The following is a 19,395-nucleotide window of genomic DNA, read 5'->3' on the forward strand; positions in this document are numbered from 1 at the left end:
CAGCTCCGCCAATCGCTGCTGCGAGCGAGGGTCAGCTGACCCACCACGTGACATTGCGCAGCCAATCGGGACGGGGCTCGGCGCACGTGCACGGCCAGGGGGCGGCCCCGGGATGCGCAGAGATCGGCCCGGGCTGGGCCGGGAACGGAACCGCGGTACCGGGACACGGCCTTCAATGGCACCGGGACACGGCCACCGGCGGCCGACCCACGGGCCTTTCCCCCTCCGCAGCCAGAGCCGCAGCCAAACCCGCGGTGCTCACCAAGCGCAGCGTGGGGGATGGCGGGTGCCCGGGGAGGAGGGGCCGCGCTCCCGGCCCCGCAGGAGCGGCGCTGCGGGCTGGTCCCTTCCCGGTTCCGGGATCTCTTGGCTGTGGCTGCACCGCGGGAGGTGATGGCAAAGCCAGGTCTGCAGTTTGACGCGTCAAAATGAGGCCAAGTGTCAAAAATTCACTTTTTAGTAATGGTTTGCATATGAAAACAAAGTGCTGTGTGCATCACTCAGTGTCCATCCTCTGACACCTCAGAGATTCTGTCTATGGATTTCAGGAGATCAGCCACGAGCTGCAGGGATTCTGCTCCAGAGAGCAGCTGCCTGAGTGGGAGAGATGCAGTGTTACATGTGGGGACAGGCAGCCAGGCATTTTTGGGAGCATTTCCCCACATTCTGTGATTTATCAAGCAGCATTTCATCAGGACTGGAAGCTCAGAGACTCCCACTTCCCACTTATTCTTACACTTAGAGGAAAACACATCACGGGTAAGAACTCAGAGCGGCTCCTTTGGCACAGAACACAAACCCCTGAATTTTAACCCTAAAACACCCACTGAAGAGGTTTATCTGTGAGCCCAGGACGTGGCCCGTGCCTGGCAGGGTGTCAGGAGGGTTGTCCCAGCGCAGCTGACCTGATGGATGCCCGGGAGCTGGCTGTGACCTGCAGCAAGTGCTGCAGCGCCGCCTCCGCGTTCCGCCTGGCCGCGGCCAATCCCGCCTGGCCCGCCCGCAGCTCCTCCTTCTCCAGCCTGGAACTCCTCAGCTCCGCCTGGGCAAGGGGCAGAATCCATGAGAAACAACCCCGGACCAGCAGATACTCGACAGCTAATGATGCAATCCCACAGCAGCTGATGGGCTGGAATGTAATCACTGACTGACACAAGGGCAGGGAATGCAATAAACAATGCAATAAACAATGCAATAAACAGGGACTGCAGCCCAGAACCAGCTGCCTGCAGGGAGTGTCTGCCCAGAACCACAGAATCAGTAGGGTTGGAAAGACCTCTGGATGTATCCAGTCCCTGCCAGGCAGTGTCACCTGGAGCAGGTGACAGGAACATTTCCAGGTGGGTTTGGATGTCTCCAGAGAGGGAGACTCCCTGAATTCCCTGCACAGTTTGCTCCAGGGCTCTGCCACCCTCCATGGAAGGAAATTCTTCCTCATTTCACTTTCTGGCCATTGCTCCTCACCACTGAAGAGTCTGGCACCATCCAGGCCCTCCCAGCCCCTGCCAGGACACAACTCCCAAGCCTTTACAGAGCCTTAAAACACACCCAGCATTTTCCTCAGAGTCTGCAAAACCCTGGCAATATCCTTTGCACTGGCTCAAGTCTGAGATGTGTCCCTGCAGCCCCAGCAGTGCTGCTGTGTACCTGCAGCTGTGCATTCTCCTGCCTCAGTTTGGCAGCACTGTTCTCAGCCTTGGCAGCCCTTTTCTGCAACAGAACAGAGATTATTGAAATAATAACAATAATAAACTGACTTATTATAGACTAATAATATCATATATTACTATTAATATATAAAAGATTACTTATTATATATATAAAATACATAATTATTATATTACAATTATAATAATATTTATCAAAATTATTATTGAAATTAGTATTAATAATAAAAATAAAATAATAATTGAAAAATTATAATAAACCAGGCAGCTTGAGCCACATGGGAATGAGTGATTCCAGCAGAGAACTTGGAGGGATAAGGTTTGTGTTACACCACACCTATGTTCTGAATGTTTTAGGAGGTAGGAACAGCTCCCTCCTTCCATCCTCACTGCTCCTTTCTGGGATCTGCAGAACCTCCCCACCCTCACAGGGGAGAATTTCTTCCTGACATCTGATCTCAACCTGAAGCCAACACTTACAGTCATCAGCTGGAGATTCTGCTCCACGTGCTGCACCATTGCTTCCAAATCCTGTGCTTCTTTTTCTTCTTTGATTTTGTTTTCCTCAAGCTTCTTCTCAAGCTTCCTCATCCTTAAAATATAAGAGATGGCACACAGTAAGCACTTATAACATTAAATACTTGAGGAGGGAAATTCTGGGAGAGGATCAAGAATCTCATGGTTTCATGTCACAAGGAAAATGAATTCTTCTCACGCACTTGTCTGCCTGAGTTTCAGACAGAATCTGAAGCTTATTGATCTTGCTTCTCAAGATAGCATTCTCTTCTTTTAGCTAAAAAAAGAAATAAAAAATTCTTATTAGAATAGAGGTTCATTTTTGCAACAATTACAACAATCCAAGATCAACAGCAGAATGTTCAGCCTTGATGCTGGAAATCCCTGTGCATTCTAATACATTCAAGCTTAATTTTACCTTCAGTTTACCCATCTGGAAACCACTGTGGGGCACAGGAACGTGGCACTGAACCACCATTGTAAATGTGACTAATTAATGCCACCAATTCTAAATGAACATGACCCCAAGGAGCGGGAGCACGAGGAAGTCACCCGGGTCATGCGCAGGGCAGCAGGACAGAGAAAGAACGGGACCTGACCGTGCTGAAAGGCACATTTCCCGAGCTAATTCTCTTCCTCAGCAGCTCTCGGTGGCGGCAGGCTGTGCCCAGGCCGAGCTCTGGATCACGCCCGGCTCAGAGCTGCTCTCCCCGCGCGGTGCCGGAGGGCGGGCCGCGCTCACCTGCTCGTAGCTCGGCTGCGGGGCGGGGACCCGGCCCGGCCCCGGGGCGGCTCCGGCGCTGCCCAGGTGGGCCTGCTCCACAGCCAGCGGCCGGTAGCTCTCGCTCCATTCCTCCTCCTCATCCTCCTGCTCGTCCCCCGACTCTGCGGGCACGGCGGGCAGCGGGGGCACGGCGGGCCCGGCCCAAGCCGCCTGCGGAGGGGACAGCGGACTGACGTGGGCGGCGTGACGGGGCGGATCCCGGCCGCGCTGCCGCGCACGGCCTTACCTGTGTGTCAGCGCCCGCGCCGTCCCCGCCGCGGGATTTGGAGCGGACGAACTCGCGGAAGGAGAAGGGGTTGGGCTCGGCCGGGTCCCCCGGCAGCGGCTCCGCCACAGGCAGCGCCGGCGCCGCCATGGCCGCCAGAGGGCGGGGCGGGGCGGGGCCTCACCGCCAGAGCGGACCAATGAGCGCGCGTTTTCCGCCGCCGCACCCGCCCCCGCGGCGCGGCCCCGCCCCCTGACCCCACGCTCCCGGTGGCGGCAAGATGGCGGCGGCCATGGCGTGGCTGCGGCGCGGTGCCTGCGGCCCGGCCCGGCGGTGAGCGGGGCCCGACACCGCGCGGGGGAGGGCACGGCGCCGGGGACAGCGGGGGAACAGCGGGGGGACGGGCGGCACCCGCTCTGGGGGGGGATCGGCGCTCGGTAGCGGCCTTGGCGGAGCGGCGCGCCCGCAGCCCTGACGGTGTGCCCGGTGTCCCGCAGGTGCGGGCTGGCGGCCGGCCGGAGCTACAGCGGCGGCGGCGCCTACCCCAGCGTGTCGCTGACGTGCCCGCTGCCCGGCGTGCCCAAGGCCGTGTTCGCGGCGGCCGAGAGCCGGGAGCGCTTCGAGACGCGGGTGACGGTGCTGGAGAACGGGCTCCGCGTCGCCTCCCAGAACAAGTTCGGGCAGTTTTGCACCGTGGGCGGTGAGCACCGGCGGGGCTGGGGGCAGCCGCTGTCACCCCAGCTCCCCTCGAGCCGGGGCAGGTTGTGAGGAGCGCGGGTGTAAAAGTCACGCTGGTTTGCTGTCTTCTTTACTCCAGTTCTGGTGAATTCGGGATCGAGACACGAAGCGAAATATCTCAGTGGTATCTCGCACTTCTTGGAGAAACTGGCGTTCTCTGTGAGTACTGCCCTGGGCTCCCCAGATCTGCACGGAGCAGCCGAGGAGGGCTGACCCACGGGGCTCTCTGCACCTCAGCTGTTAAACAGTGGTGACAGCATCTACAGAGTCACAGAATCCTAATTGCTTATTAATTAGCATGACTGTAATTACATTTTAAAAGCCCTTGTAGTTTTATCTCCAAGGCTGGCATGTAGTGCCTTCAGTTGGACTGAAAGAATGTCAGAGAGGCTCTGGGTTACACTGAAGGGTTATAAACAGTTATTGCTTTACTAATTAATAACACTGGTATCTTCTTCCTTAGTCCACAGCTCAGTTTGGCAGCAAAGATGAAATTCTCCTCACCTTAGAGAAGCATGGAGGCATTTGTGACTGCCAGGCATCAAGGTGGGCTGCTCCTTCTGCTCTTACCTGGGGGTTGCAGCACAGACAGCACTTTGAATCCCTTTTCCTGGTGTGGGGCAGGAAAAGCCACTTTTTGTTCCCAAGCAGCAGAAATCTGTTTGTCTGGGCTGCTGGGAAGCTACAAAAGTGAGTCTGAAAGGATTATAAAAGTCAGATCTATTTCATTTCAGAAGCATTTAATGGATAGAACAGCTTCATCTGTGATTTCCTTATACTGAGAAGACACTGAGTGACCTCAGAAGTGATGTCTCAGTGCAGAACCTGGTTGTGTGTTGCAGGGACACCATCATGTATGCAGTGTCTGCTGATGCCAGAGGCCTGGACACCGTGGTCAACTTGCTGGCTGATGTAACCCTGCAGCCCAGGTTATCAGGTCTGCCAGCACAATCCTCTGCCTCAAAAAAAACCCCATTTCCACCACATGGCTTGCTCCTAAGAGCTCAGAATTCTCTCTGGAGTGACCTTGCTGCAGCTGGGTATTCTCTGTAGGGGTTGCCATGCCTTGTTTTGTCTCATTGCAGATGAAGAAATTGAGATGACCCGAATGGCCATCAGGTTTGAGCTGGAGGATCTGAACATGAGACCTGACCCAGAGCCTCTCCTGACAGAAATGATCCATGCGGTAACTCTCTGGCAGTTCCACCCTGCTGCATTCCTCCTGTGTTTTGGCAGCTTCAGGGTTTATTTTAGACTGTTCTAAAACCAGATTTTCTGTGATGGGAGAATTTGGCTGTCCCTTCACTTCGAAATCCAGCATTCTCCACATGTGGAAGATTCTAACCCAAACTAAAAAATAATTCTGTTTGTAACTTCCCTTTGTTGATGTGGGTGACAAAATGTTACTGAGTTGAATTCTCAGCTTTTCCTCTCTCAGATGTGGGCTTAATTCCAAAGCAAAAAGAGGTTTAGAGAGGGGTTTAGGGAAAAATGAAGTATTGTTTGTGACTTCAATGTGTCTGTTACTTTTTAGGCAGCCTTCAGAGACAACACAGTGGGACTGAACAGGTTCTGCCCTGTGGAGAACACGGACAAAATCGACCGGGCTGTGCTGCACTCCTACCTGAGCAGTTACTACACCCCAGACAGGATGGTGCTGGCTGGGGTGGGCATTGAGCACGAGCACCTGGTGGAGTGTGCCAGGAAATACCTGCTGGGGGTGGAGCCCGTGTGGGGCTCGGGGCAGGGCAGGGCTGTGGACAGGTCCGTGGCTCAGTACACCGGAGGCATCATCAAGGTACGTGGTGGAGGTGGCAGCCAGCAGCTTGCTGGGATTTGTTGATTTCTCTAGAGGCTTTTGGTTTTTTAAGTTACATTTCATGAGTATGAGCCTCAAACTGGCCATGACAGCTGTTAATTGGGTGGTGTGGTGATTATTTGGAGTATATCAAACTGTGTCCAACAGCTGTGAAAACTGGTGTTAATGATCTGTCTGCCCTTGCCACAGGTTGAAAAAGACATGTCAGATGTGAGTCTGGGCCCTACTCCCATCCCAGAGCTCACCCACATCATGATTGGGTTAGAGAGCTGCTCATTTTTAGTAAGTATTAACCTGAAATCCTTCACTTTGTGTGGCCTATACTTGGAGTACCTGTTCCTTGGAGAATCCCAGGAACCCTGCCTCATTCCACAAACATTGACATTTTTGCTGCTGCCCATAAAAACAAGCAGCATTTTCCACAACACTTGGCTGAAGGTTTTGCCCTTCCCACTGCTCTTGTGCTGTGTTTTTCCCCCCACCTTTACTCACCCCAGACCCTCGAGAGCTCTGCCATGACCTGAGTTTGTTGTTCCAATGCAGGAGGACGATTTCATTCCTTTTGCTGTGCTGAACATGATGATGGGAGGTGGTGGCTCTTTTTCAGCTGGAGGGCCTGGCAAGGGCATGTTCACCCGGCTCTACCTCAACGTGCTCAACAGGTGGGTTTGTCTTGCTGCTGAAGGGCTGCCAGAAACAATCCTGTAGCAGGTTTACATGGAAAAAAAAAAAAAAAGCAAAGCCCACCAGTTTATTCTGCTTGGAACGTGGGACTGGTGTGTCAGTTGGCATTTTGAGAGGGTGAAAGTAAAGGGCAGAAGTGACCAGGAGTTGTGTTTTCTTCTGCTAGCCCTGTCCATGCTTTAATCAGGGAATATTAACAGGATTGTCTCTGTATTGTCCTGGATTCAAGGATTCAAGTGGAGAGAAGGGAGTAGATGCCACAAGCATAAATTGTCAGAAGCAGGGCTTGACAATTCTCACTGCACTGCTGAGAATCCTGAGAATGCACCAGGAGGGTGCTCACAGTCCATGTTTAACTTTTACATTGTAAATTCTGGGTTTTAAATTTTCAAATACTGTTTTATACTCACAGGCACCACTGGATGTACAATGCCACCTCTTACCACCACAGCTATGAGGACACAGGTCTGCTGTGCATCCATGCCAGTGCAGATCCAAAACAGGTACAGAGTCCTGTACTCAGAGACAGGAGTCCTTAAACAGTAACCACATCAGTACCAGGGTTCTGTGGGCACGAGAAGCATTGTTCTGATCTTCTTTCCATGATCTGTTTTCCCCAGGTTCGGGAGATGGTGGAAATCATCACCAGGGAATTCATCCTCATGGCAGGAGCAGTGGGAGAGGTCAGCAGCACATTTGAGTTTGCAGATGGTCTTTGAGCTGAAATAATCCCTGGAAGTGTCCAAGGCCAGGTTGGACAGGGCTTGAGCACCCTGGGATAGTGGAAGGTGTCCCTGCCCATGGCAGGGGGTGGCACTGGATGCGCTTTAAGGTCCCTTCCAACCCAAACCAGTCTGGGATTCTGGGAATGCATTGCATTGACTGTGCTAGAATGGATTGTTAGAGATAATTTTGTTATATATTTCTGTAAAAGAAAACAGCAACATTAGCAATGCATCCACAAAGAGAGGTATTTGCAGAACTCTTCCATGTTACCTTGTGCTACAGAGCAGGAACAAGATTTTTAAATTTCCTGCTCCTTCACAGGTAGAACTTGAGAGAGCAAAGACACAGCTCAAGTCCATGCTCATGATGAACCTGGAGTCTCGGCCAGTGATCTTTGAAGATGTGGGGAGGCAGGTTTTGGCAACAAACACAAGGAAGCTACCTCATGAGCTCTGTGACCTCATCAGTGAGTAGACAATGCTTTGCCTTACCTTGAGGGAACTGTGGGTACAGTTAAAATATTCCTGTAGGACTGATGAATTACCCCTGAAAGTACTACAGAAATACATTTGAAACTGAGCTTAATTGCTTTCACAATTAACAGCACAGGGCTTGTTTTAGTCAGAAGGAAGGGAAAACAAGAATCATGGTAGAGAAGATACGGAGTTGGTTTTCTGAGCATGGGCCTAAAGCTGCTTTGTGCTGTTCACAATGGAGGTATCACAGCTCTGCTTTTCTTCTGCCTGCAGGTCAGGTGAAACCCAGTGATATCAAGAGGGTGGTGACTAAGATGCTGCACAAGAAGCCAGCAGTGGCTGCCCTGGGTGACCTGACAGACCTGCCCACGTACGAGCACATCCAGGCCGCCCTTTCCAGCAAGGACGGGCGGCTCCCGCGGCTCTACCGCCTCTTCCGATAGAGCAGCACCTCCTGCCTGGCCTCAAATCTCTTCTTTTTTAATGGTTTTTTTTTCATTCTCATGTTGCTGTACCACCCTCCCTCCCCCCAATGCTCCCAGGCATTCTGTGCAACCACGAAGCTGAGCAAAGCTGCTTTGGAGAACTGGACTGTGAAGAGCTCGTGTAAGGAGCCAGCGCTGCCCCTGGAGGAGGAGTTTGAGAAGATGGGTGTTGAAACCCTTCCCTTGGCTTTGGGGAGAACAGAGCAAGCCAAAATGTTCATCACTACAGTGAAAGCACATCTCTGAGCAGCCAGCCACTGCCTCTTCATCACCCCAGCAGTGGAAGTGGGGCTGTCACATGAGGCCCCACCGTGCCCTTCCTGAGGAATGTGTGGCACCTTAAACAGCTTGGCTTACGTGTCTGAATTCAGAGAATATTTATAACTTACCAAGGTGAACTAAAACTTGGTCAAACTGAATTAGGAAAAGAATAGTTACTGTCCCTGTAAAGTTAGTCAAAAAGTTTCCTTGCAATCCAGATTTTGTTACAAATCATGGATCCATTTCATCAGCATAATTCACCATCTGACAAGGAATCACCCACCTGGGCATAACTTCACCATCTTGCAAGAGTTCCAAGGAAAGCAGCCCCATGACAGAACCAATTTTCTGTGGAGTTCTCTGCAGAGGTACTGTACATAATGGACACTTACTTGAGAATGAGGTTGATCCTATTCTTTAGGTTTTTCACTTGGACATGAACTGTGCTAAAGAATTAAAGTTCTTTTCCTCCAGAGTTGCTTTACAGTTATTAAAGGAGTTGCTGCTGCCGCACCTTAAACTCGTGCCTCATTTCCTCAGTGTCACCCAGATGGACTTAAGGCCTTGCAAAAGGAAGACACAATCAGTCTCATAGCAGAGATGTGGCTCAGCTGGAAGTCAAGATAACAAAATCACAACATTTAGAAACACAATCTTGACTGACACCACGTCACAGAAAGCCAAATGCCACATGTGTGGCATGCTAAAGAAATGGAGACTCAAAAGAGGAATAAAACACTGGATTTATGTAACCCCCAATAGGTGGGTTTTAAAACACAAAACAGCTGCACTGCAGCTCTTCACTGCTAGATGTGTTTGGTAAGGAGCAATGCAGCTGGGAGCAGAGCACTGTGAGGCTGCTGTTACCTGCTTTACCCCATCCTTTCCTCATGCAACTCAAACGTTGCACTGCTTCCTGCAGAGCCCACAGTGTGGAAGTTATGTTCAGTTGTTGTGTATGCTTGTGAGGAAATAAAGAGACCTCTGAACAACTGAGAAGTAATAAGAGTACTGAAATTCATCTGCCAAGTGTTACCTGAGCTGGCCAGTGGAGCATGCTCTGTTCAATGCAAACAATTACAGAGAAATCTGTCCCACCCCTCCAGCTGAAGCCATGGCCCAGGTCACCCAAACACACACCACGCAAAGAACTCTGGTTCTGACAACAATAAGAGCTGGTTCTTACTTATGGTATTGCATTAATTTATTTTTATTCCTTTAAAAAGAAAGGAAATCCAAATACCTGATGGCTACAGACAGGTCAGTGCCATAAATGTACCGCAGAACAGGAGCCTGTCTTGGACAGGTTGCATAGTCAGCAGCACTTCCTCCAAGGTGTTTGCATGATGTTTTAGGTCCTAAGGTGATTAATGATCCCATCTGTCCCCATGAGGAGTTCTTAATTATTAGCTGTACTTAACATTTTACCAGTGCCGTACTGGTCCTTGTAGTATATGTAGCCTTAAGACAACACTACCTCAGAAATAGCAAGTTATTCACAGTTTACTGATCTGGAAAAATAAAACCAAAAGGAATTGACTGTGATTGGAGGTAATGGAGCTGTGTGGAGCTGAGTGGCTGCAGTTGCTCTGCAAACCTCCCTGGTGCACTCACTTGCATCACTTTGGTGAAGCATCACACAGTGCCTGTTCTCAGATCAACTCCAACTCCTGCTGCTGAAGGCAGGTAGTGCTTAATCAGCCCTGGGGAGGACAAGTGAGTTCAGGAAGGGATGGCTTCAAGCAGTCTCAGCAGACAAATATATGGCCTGAGAGTTTGGTATTTACCCCCTTAGTAAGAGAAGGCCTAGAGAACGATTATTGAAAGGCAATGTTTCTACACATCAATGTACAGGAGTACATTCACAAACAATTTGCTGTAGAGGACCCAAAAAGCCCAACACAGGAGCACCATCCATACACACAACTGCCATGAACTGGTCCCTGTTACTCCTTGTACAGAATACCAACACTTGGCTACAGAGAAGGAGCAAACCCAACCCCACACTGGATGAAAGTTAATCTGACCAAACCAAAGAGACAAACAAAGAATTCACCTTTCTGCAGGTGTTTCTTACGTCTCCTGCTCTGGGTGATGCCAGTTCCAGCAGCTGTGCCCCTGCGTGGAGGGGAACCAAGGGTCTGCACCCAGTGGCTTCCCAAGATAGTTTGGTTAAAAATAAATCAATTACACCAGTTGGGATGGATGTCTTAAAGAACTGACTCCTTTTCTTAGGCAGAAGCACTTGAGCTACATGGATTAGCTCATGCAAATGAATCCAGGATGAGGTTTAAGACATTCTTCACAAGCCGCAGCGACTGCCAGAGGTGCTTATGCAGACAATTCCCTGCAGAGTTTGCCATGGTCTGAAATCCTCTTTTAGGGCACCTCTACCACAAGCACTGCAGACCTTTCAGCTCAAGAAATGCTACATATGCTGCTGGATCTTTGGTCCTTTTGTTCCCGGCGTCTCAGAAGTTCCCTTGTGGCCCGCCTCCTTATTCCGATTAGATACAGATCTCTGTCAAACAGCCCTGCAGCCAGGGGGATGCTGCAACAGGAACACAAGCCAGCAGGTCAGGGAATAAAAACGTTCTTGTTTGCCCAGCATTTCCCTACTACTTCATACAACAAAGGCCACAAATCTGATTTTTACTTTCTTAAGGCATTCAGCGACCGCTGTGGGAGAAACAAAAATGCTGGTTGTAAAAGGGAAATGTACTTTAAATTTTAGTATGAACTCACCTGCTTTCATATATAGAGGATTTTCTTAATGACTCTGAAGTAAAACCCACTCATTTGAAAAGCTACACCAGGTTACTGCTAACTTGGTGTACTCACTGGTGTGGTTCATCTCAAGAATTCTTACCTTGGTCTGTTTTAGAGAGGAACCTGAGCAGCCCATCACACACTGCTATTTAATGGGTATTTAATACCCAGAAACAAAAATTCCCATTGTAATTGCACTGCTGACCAAATACTTTGTGGAATCACTTTTTTAGATATTCAGGTCTTGAAATCCCTGACCATGTTACTCACAAAAAAAGAGAATAATTTCAAACCAAATTTCCTAAGGAGTTCTACTAATACAACAGCCTACAACAGCCTATGTAGGACATTAAGGACTTGGAGGATCTCAAAATACTCCACTGACATCCAGCTGTGCTGAACTGCAGCCACCAGTGGGGAGGGAAAACAGAACTGAACCTAAACAGGGAAAGAGGAAGAGAAGAGGAAAGCTGCCCATGCTGATAGGGAAAACAAAGAGCTGCATCTCAGATAAAACACAGATTTACATTCAATTCCAGTGGGCTCTGTTTATCCCCCTCAGAAGGATTAAGAGACCTGGCAGCAGGGATTTCAACTGTCAGGGCAAGGTTTAAGCTCTTACTGCTCTGACCACCAGCATGTACTGGGTAAAATCCAAACAGGCTGCAGGGATAGACACAGGAGAATCTCCTTAGGGTCACTGGAGCAATCAATCATGTGGAGCTGCAGGAGGTACTCACTTGTCTCTGCCAGGCCTCACTTTGACACGAAACAAGGCAAACACAGGTCGGTGGTCTGAGGTTTTGATGACAGGACAAGAGGAGTATTTGACAGCCTGGATGTCATCCTTGTAGCGGCTGCGGAACACGACCCGGTCCTGGAGGCAGGGGTAGAGGGGACAGGGAGGGTGACAGAGGGTGACCCTCTGCACACCACCCACCCTGGAAAGCAGCACTGCTTCACAGGAGACAAATCCATTCATTCATCACCCTCCACTTGGTGAAACTAATATGGCCTTGGATGGGGATCCATTCACTGTCTGATCCCACCAGTTCTGTGCCAGCTCTGAGCACAGGGGAGAGCCCACTCAGACAGGGAAAATAAGGTTAACAGCCTGTGCCAAACTCTCCCTGTGCTCACAGATTCTACAATCCTTTCTTCCAGAAGTCTCAGCTGCCCCTAAGCAACAAATCTCAGCACAACTGAATCCCCTTTGACTCCTGAAATCATTCCTTACCGTGTAGGAGGGAGTCCTTTGCTTGGAGGTGGTGTCATAGCTGTCCTTTCCTATGTCAAACTTGTAGGAAGGACGGAAATGGATATCAGCCTCTTGGAATCCTTTGAAAATAGACCCTGTAAGGGAAAGGGAGAATGGCATGAACAAACTCCTCCCTCCTTAGAACTGTGTCTACCAATGCTAGCTAGAAACAACAGCCAGGTACATCCCAGAAAAACCTGGGCTTGGGTTCCAGAAAGGGAGCAAGCTCCAGTCCTGACATGGAGAGGATAAAAAATTGCCAGTGCCTGTTTAGTCAGTGGTCAATTAAACAAAGAAGAACTGGTCCATGCACTTCCCCTTCCACTGAAAGCTCATGCTGCTTTGCAAATGCTGTTCAAATCTAAATTCCCTGGACACTGGGACAGAAAGATGCCCAGGTTATGGAAGAGTCAGATGAAACAGCAGCAAATGGCTTGGGAGGTTACATTAAACAGAACAAAACTGCTACAGCAACAGGTCCCTTGACACACTGCCAGTGTACTTGACAGCTGCTGACTCCCTTCTTTAGGGAACTTAATCAAAAAAAGCAGGAAAGGTCTCCAGGAAATGGGGACTGGGCTGACATTACTCCAGTTTGTTCCTGGAGAGGATGGAGAGGAACAGCTGCCCCTTACCCCGACTCATCTCGCTGGTCAGCTGGTCATACACCAGGAGCTTGGACACGTCTGTGTCCGGGTTCTGGTTCAGGATGGAATCCACCGTCTCCCGATCCTTATTCAGCCGGAAGTTGAAGTCCCCAAACCAGAAAACTTCATCGAACCGAGTTGTGACATCACCTGCAAATTCACAGCACAAGGTTCAAGGGATGCTGCTGAATGTGTTAGAGGAAGAAATTCTTTCTTTTCACTACCTGGAGATGTGATATTGAGTATGTTTTCTACCTGTGATCACCACTGAACATGGGAATTAACAATCCAAGAGAAAACAGAACAGAAATGTTAAAAACCATAGAAAAAGCTGAAAAGAGACCAAACTATCTATAGGAGCTAACACCAGAGGGAACACAAAAAGCTAATGCTACACTGCAGATAAAGAGTATATTAAATTTCCTTGTAAAAGGAGCTAATTATCTATGTAGGTATCAAGTTGTCAGCACAGTATTAGGAAACAACAATGGACTTTGGCAAACAATGCTCTGACCAGTGTACATGCAAAATGACACAAGGTTTATTCTCTTAAATTTGAAATAAAGTAATTCCTAATTGTTCTAGAAAACATCTGGAAAGAGAAACACATCTGTAATATTAATAATATTAAACAAAAATTACCATATTGCTAAAAAAATGAATCATGTAAAAAATCCCCTTTTGAATTTTCTCACTTCCATTTCAATTTTTTTCTCAAATTCCCAATTTCAAGTTAAAAAAAAAATCATGGGAGTAATAACCATCCTCAGATGAAAAGAGCTGTAGTCTCTTTTTACAGTCTCAAATGATCACTCTTCTTGTCTCTTTCCCAGTGCAGACTGAGACAGAGCCCAGACTCTGCTGAGCTGGGCTCTCCCACACTCGTGGTTTCACACTTACTGGAACTGGATCGATATGGATTTGTGTCCGGAACATTCTTGGGAAGTGTAAGGGCTTGAATGGTTTTATTGTAGTCCAGTTTCCTCTCGTTCACTTTACTGTCCCCAGCTGCAAGACAGAAACCCCATTACTGCCAACAGTGACTCATTTTCATTCAATGATCATTTTTGGTTACACCAGGAGCTTCCAAAGGGTATCAGACATTTTCCACATACAAAACATGACACTCTGGGAGTGTCTGCACTGAATAATGATGGCAGAAAGTGTGGGAAAAGGGACACAATGGTGCAGAATTCGTTCCCGTCTCCATAAACACAGTTCTTTTGTAAGTTTGTTACCAAACAAACCTCTTCCCTTATCCTTCTCAGCTCAGCAATCCTGAGCTTTGGCTTCAGCCTGTCCTGCTTTTTCACCTCTGAACAGCTCCCTCCCCTCCTCCCTCAACCAGGACACTCATAGCAAGATTGCAAATGTCTCACATGTGAAGTGGGAGGTGATGAAGAGAAAGGAGGTCCCAAAAAACGTGAAGCTGATTCCCAGAGCCCCCTTGGTTTTGATCTGAGACACGATTCGAGTTGTCACCGTGGCATACTCCACCTCTGGAAGGAGGTAAAAAAGATGCTGTTACTGAAACGCTTCTGACAGTGAGCAGGGAGGTTAGGAGAGGGAGAAAAGGGCAGGGCACAGGCTGGCACAGTGCCCTCAGCTCCCCACACACCTGAGCAGAACCAGATGAGGTCCCTGCGGATGAAGACGGACATGTAGAGCACGCCGTGCGCAGCCGAGTGCAGCAGGACGTAGTGGGGGCCCAGCGTCTCCTGCAGGCGGATCTCCCACTCCCTCCTGCAGGAGAGAACAACAGTGCATCACACAGCCAGCACAGCAGACAACAACAGCCAGGAGAGCAGATCAGCCTCGTGCACACACAGCAATCCCTCTCACACACAACATCAAGGCTTAAGCTAAACCTCCCTGCACTCAGCGAAGGGGTGGCTGCTGAGGTGCCACAGGAATCAGCAGAGCTCTGCCATCAGGATGAAATTCTGTATGCACAGAGAAGCTGTTCCATCCCTGGGAGTGTCCAAGGACACGTTGGACAGGGCTTGGAGCACCCTGGTCTAGTGCAAGGTGTCCCTGCCCATGGCAGGGGCTGGCACTTCATGGACTTCAATGTCCCTTCCAACACAAACCATTCTGGGATTTTATGATGTACAGATCTCTGTGACTTTTTCCTCTAAATCCCATTTCCTCTGGTGTTCATGCAATAGAATTCAGTCTTGTTAAATGGGTTGATCATTGAAAATATTAGGAATATTTTCAATATCAATACAGGAAAATATTAGGAATACAATACAATACAGGTGACTATTTCTAGTCTAATTTAAATCAAAATGATTAGTTGACAATAGAAGAAGATGCTTCATTACATTGTTTTTGCTACCTGTCTGGACAGCCTTCTTGAACCCCAATGACATACATGTCCTGGGCAAAGTCTGGATCTGTTGGCAATAAGAAGTCATCCAGATTCACTGGAAGTTCCTATTACACGAGAAATTTAAAACAAAAGGGAAGAAAAGAAAAGAAGTATTAGTTATGCAAAGATTTTACTAGAAAAAATACCTTGTAATTTAAAAAATATGATTGACAAGGAACATAGTCTTGAACAGAAAAACATCACCCCAGTCCTCTCAGTAGAGCTGGGGTAACTTAACTGCCAAAGGACCTGTGCAGACCTCTGTGCACCTACCTTCTGCCCCTGCATGTTCCAGGTGGCCACAAAGATTCCCATATTCCGATCAGGGAAATATCTGCTGAGTTCTTCTGCTCCCATTAAGGCACCACTTGCCAGAAGGCTGCCTTCCAAATAGCTCCTGTGAACAGAAGACCCAAAACCAGCATCTAAGGAACAGGCATGGCAGCTGGGATATTGATGTGTAATGCTTGAATCTTGAAATAATCAAGAATATGCCTTTAAGAAGACAGAATTTAATATTTATAAAATGTTCTACTTGTGTGAAGTTCCTTCCAAAGCCAGGACACGAGGGTGATGGTGAGGCTGATGCTGCTCAAGCTCTGTGATGAGAAGGCTGAAGCCATCCAAAGTCTTCAGCCCCACTAAACTCATCCAGATACAGAACAAAGAAGTTGGTTTGATAACCTCAGGGTGCCCAGAGCAGCTGTGGCTGCCCCTGGATCCCTGGAAGTGCCCAAGGCCAGGCTGGACAGGGCTTGGAGCAGCCTGGGACAGTGGAAAGTGTCCCTGCCCTGGCAGGGGTGGGACTGGATGAGCTTTGAGGTCCCTTCCACCCAAACCATTCTGGGATTCCATTAAATGTGAGTACCTTGAAGCAGCTCAGTTTACCCCAAACATAAAAACAGCTCCACCATTCCCAATGTTCTGGCATCAGGTTTCTCCTAACCAAAAACTCAAACTCACATCCTTCCTTCAATTCAGCTCATCAAACCAGCTTCAAGAAAATAATTTATTGAGCCTGAGGTCCCAAAATATTCCCTTTGGGAAGGACAGATGCATCCACAGCACCTGCCTCTCTGAAGGACATGCTTACAGAGGTGAGGGATGCTGGCACAGGGACTGCATGTTGAATAAGCATTTTTAATCTTGCTTAAGCTCTGCAAATAATGATGAGAGAATAACGCTCCAGCTGCTTTAGGGAGGAATGGGAAAGAAAACCCTTGTGGCAAACAAGTAACAATCTTTCTTTGGGGCTTTTTTACCAGCTAGTAACACTTTAATTTATCTCAGAATTCTTTCCCCTCTACTACTGACTCCCACGCTTTGGATCAATGATTAGGTTTTTCCCTCCTGCAGAGGAGCTCCTGTGGGATACTGGAATAGCTCCCAGCACATAATTTGTCCCTGCCAGAAACCAAACAAGTGCAACCTCTGCTCAGCACCTCACAGGACTGTGATAATGCTGCATGACAATCTCAATTTAAAATACCTGGTGTTATTTTTTTCTGTTATTTATCATTTTGGTTCAAGCCTAATGTACTTTTAGATTTTTTATAAAAAGCAGTTTTCCCAACTGCTGTCATGCACAGCCACCGCTTCTGAATTCTCAAACCAGATTATGTAAATATTACAAGCAAACTGACAGCAAACCAGACTCGTATTTACGAAAACACTTAGCTAAAAGGAGCAAATGAAGAGTATTTGTACTGATCTCTTCATCTTTCAACTCTCTTCACAGCAGGTTAAATATCACAGAATGGCTTTTGAGCTCAGAAGCTCCCTGCCCTTGCCCAGAGGGATTCTCCTCCCTGCTGACACCCCAAAAGCAGGAGAAACCTGGGGGAGCCCTACCTGCTGCGAACATCCTTGGCTCGGATGGGAGTGAGCACGCTGAAGGTGGATTTCATGGAGTCTGTGGAGCAGTTGTCATAGAGAGTCCCATTGCCCTGCAGCCGGGAGTCGCTGAGGCTGCTGCTCACCCTCCCAAACTTGTGCTGAGAATAATGTCGGTAATCCAGACAATCTGAGTCGATCCTATTAGCTGTCCTCAGGGAGTGCGAGGCCACGTTGAGCTCCATGGGGGGCAGGGGGCGGGCCGGCATGATTTGGGACAGCCGGGGTTTGCCCCCCGCGAACCCCTTCCCCCGCAGGAGCCCCCCAAAGGCACTGGAGATCTCGGAGGCTCGTTTGCCCAGGTCCGAGGCGCTTCCCCTGCTCTTCCCCCCGGGACTGGCTTCCAAGGCGTCTGGTGAACTGTGCAAGGAGTCCTGCGGGCAGCAGGGGTTGCAGGGGCTGGCCCTGCCCCTGGTGGGAGGGCTGGGCGACGCTTCCTGCAGGGAACCGTTGGAGGAGCTCGTCTCGTTGGGATCAGTCAGACTTTCCTGGCTTGTCCTAAATCGTCTCCACTTTCTCCAGCTCTTTTCATCCAGGGATGCAGCACGTTCCAGCCGGGGCTTCCGAGGGGGCCTTGGAGTGATCGATTTAATTTTCATATTAGCTTTGAGTTCTTCTGGCAGAAGCTTTAAGGTCTCACTTATGGGCGTGCCTATTTTCGGAGGTGTCCCATCACCCCCAGGCTCCTTTTTGGCTGCTTTTCCAGCTTTTTTTGCCTGCAGGTCCTGTACTGCTCCACCCTCCACGCTCCGAGTAAGACACACCCTTGAGTGCTGCGGAAATCCATTTGGAGTACTCATTGTCCCTCAGGTACCAGCTGTGGATGCTGCTCCAGATGAAGAGTTCCTCAAAGCATAGTTTCCTTCCCTTTATCACCCTGTGGGTTTCACAGGGCTTTACTCAGCCAGCAAGGCATGGGAATTGCAGACAGCTCAGCTTTTAGCTGGGAATGAAGGGCAGGTGAATGTGCAGGCAGATGCATTGTCTGCAAAATTCCAAGACGTGGGGTACCTGGATTCCCCCAAGAGAAAGATATAAGAATGAAAAGTTATCGAGCTGCAAACTGTACTCTCCCATCAGTAAGCATCCCTCTGGACCTCCCTCTAGCACAACTCACACCTTAACGTGACCTTGTTAGAAAATCACTGTTCTTTCCCGTTTTTTACCCCAAAAGCAGAGCAGAGACCTCCTGTACGGCTGTGAACACCCTTCTTTAAGGAAAGGCAGCGTGCCCTGTTAGCACCAGAGGGAATTTAAGCTGCACAGAAAGCACAGCTCGTTGTCCTTGCTGTACACAGGCGTCACCAGCACGACCAGCCCGCAGCACCGGCCGCCCGAGGCCAGGAAATTTCCAGCGATCCCACAGCCACAGGGAGATCGCTGCCGCCCTTCCCTGCCTTGCACCAACCCCGCTCAACCAGAAAACGCCCCAAGGGTGGCTTTAGGGTACGGCACCGGGCTCCCAGTACATTTCTCCAAGGGGGAAGCACCTCGTCATTCTGCGGCTCCAGCGGACCAGCCTCCCCCGGCCCCGGGAGGGCAACACGCGGTGAACGCAGCCCCGAGCTGGGGTTTGGCACCGAGGGGCCGCCGCCCGCATCCCCCGGCCGGGCGGGAGGGCCCCGGCCCCGGCCCTCACAACGGCCGCGCCCCCCGCCCGCCGGGGCCGCCCCTTCCCCGCCGCTGCAGGCGGGACGCAGCCCGGGCCTTACCGGTTCCTCAGGCTCCTCGCCGGTACCCGTGGTGGCAGCGTCGCCGCCGGTGCCCGTTTCGGTCCAGGTGCCGGTCCCGCTGCGGCCGCCCCGGCCCGGCCGTGGCAACGGGGGCAGCGCTGGGCCGGGCCCGCCCCGCCCGCAGCGCCCCCGGGCGGCCGGAGGAGCGCCCGGCAGCGCCCGCGGGAAGTCGCGGCTGTCACGACACGGGCTGAAGGTGGCGTTTAAAAAACAGCTTAAAAATAAACGTGTTACCCTTGAAGAAATTTAGAAGTTGGCTATATTAAGCCTAAAGCTTCAATTTTGAACATTTCAGTACAAACACTGATCACTGGGGGTGGTAGGCACCTTAAGATCATCCAGTTTGCAGCCTTTGCCATG

The 19,395-nt window shown here is 49.9% G+C and overlaps 3 protein-coding genes across 3 annotated transcripts; 1 reads left to right on the forward strand and 2 right to left on the reverse strand.

The window, feature by feature from the left end:
* Nucleotides 1-441: 441 nt before the first annotated feature.
* Nucleotides 442-3,341, reverse strand: ENTR1 (endosome associated trafficking regulator 1). The gene is made up of 7 exons (XM_059864973.1): nt 3,194-3,341; nt 2,926-3,117; nt 2,387-2,460; nt 2,148-2,259; nt 1,648-1,710; nt 906-1,042; nt 442-594 (listed from the first exon to the last, which is right to left on the reverse strand). Exons 1-7 carry the CDS (start codon nt 3,320-3,322, stop codon nt 501-503), a joined length of 801 nt encoding a protein of 266 aa, XP_059720956.1. The 5' UTR covers nt 3,323-3,341; the 3' UTR covers nt 442-500.
* Nucleotides 3,342-3,451: 110 nt separating this feature from the next.
* On the forward strand, nt 3,452-9,354 carry PMPCA (peptidase, mitochondrial processing subunit alpha). Its single transcript, XM_059864949.1, has 13 exons — nt 3,452-3,505; nt 3,670-3,872; nt 3,990-4,069; nt 4,374-4,456; nt 4,753-4,847; nt 4,996-5,096; nt 5,445-5,708; nt 5,919-6,011; nt 6,273-6,391; nt 6,826-6,916; nt 7,034-7,096; nt 7,461-7,605; nt 7,889-9,354. The coding sequence occupies exons 1-13, from the start codon at nt 3,453-3,455 to the stop codon at nt 8,056-8,058; spliced, it is 1,560 nt and encodes a 519-aa protein (XP_059720932.1). The 5' UTR covers nt 3,452; the 3' UTR covers nt 8,059-9,354.
* A 186-nt stretch (nt 9,355-9,540) lies between these two features.
* Nucleotides 9,541-19,142, reverse strand: INPP5E (inositol polyphosphate-5-phosphatase E). The gene is made up of 11 exons (XM_059864948.1): nt 19,015-19,142; nt 17,261-18,313; nt 15,683-15,806; nt 15,377-15,474; nt 14,654-14,778; nt 14,415-14,534; nt 13,936-14,043; nt 13,024-13,185; nt 12,368-12,483; nt 11,871-12,007; nt 9,541-10,912 (listed from the first exon to the last, which is right to left on the reverse strand). The coding sequence occupies exons 2-11, from the start codon at nt 18,100-18,102 to the stop codon at nt 10,780-10,782; spliced, it is 1,965 nt and encodes a 654-aa protein (XP_059720931.1). The 5' UTR covers nt 18,103-18,313; nt 19,015-19,142; the 3' UTR covers nt 9,541-10,779.
* Between the last annotated feature and the right edge of the window lie 253 nt (nt 19,143-19,395).

This window comes from Haemorhous mexicanus, chromosome 21, assembly GCF_027477595.1.
Source record: "Haemorhous mexicanus isolate bHaeMex1 chromosome 21, bHaeMex1.pri, whole genome shotgun sequence".
Taxonomy (NCBI): domain Eukaryota; kingdom Metazoa; phylum Chordata; class Aves; order Passeriformes; family Fringillidae; genus Haemorhous; species Haemorhous mexicanus.

What these genes read in the sequence shown, in the direction of transcription:
- ENTR1 (XM_059864973.1), bottom strand. Translation starts at nt 3,322, where the DNA reads ATGGCGGCGCCGGCGCTGCCTGTGGCGGAGCCGCTGCCGGGGGACCCG. An exon ending in AGAATCTCCAGCTGATGACT is followed by an intron (nt 1,711 to 2,147) that starts GTAAGTGTTGGC and finishes GTTCTGTTGCAG; the next exon opens with AAAAGGGCTGCCAAGGCTGA. An exon ending in AGCTCCCGGGCATCCATCAG is followed by an intron (nt 595 to 905) that starts GTCAGCTGCGCT and finishes TCTCCCACTCAG; the next exon opens with GCAGCTGCTCTCTGGAGCAG.
- PMPCA (XM_059864949.1), top strand. Translation starts at nt 3,453, where the DNA reads ATGGCGGCGGCCATGGCGTGGCTGCGGCGCGGTGCCTGCGGCCCGGCC. An exon ending in TGTGACTGCCAGGCATCAAG is followed by an intron (nt 4,457 to 4,752) that starts GTGGGCTGCTCC and finishes TGTGTGTTGCAG; the next exon opens with GGACACCATCATGTATGCAG. An exon ending in TAGAGAGCTGCTCATTTTTA is followed by an intron (nt 6,012 to 6,272) that starts GTAAGTATTAAC and finishes GTTCCAATGCAG; the next exon opens with GAGGACGATTTCATTCCTTT.
- INPP5E (XM_059864948.1), bottom strand. Translation starts at nt 18,102, where the DNA reads ATGAGTACTCCAAATGGATTTCCGCAGCACTCAAGGGTGTGTCTTACT. An exon ending in CAAGAAGGCTGTCCAGACAG is followed by an intron (nt 14,779 to 15,376) that starts GTAGCAAAAACA and finishes TCTCTCCTGCAG; the next exon opens with GAGGGAGTGGGAGATCCGCC. An exon ending in TCCATATCGATCCAGTTCCA is followed by an intron (nt 13,186 to 13,935) that starts GTAAGTGTGAAA and finishes GTGAATTTGCAG; the next exon opens with GTGATGTCACAACTCGGTTC.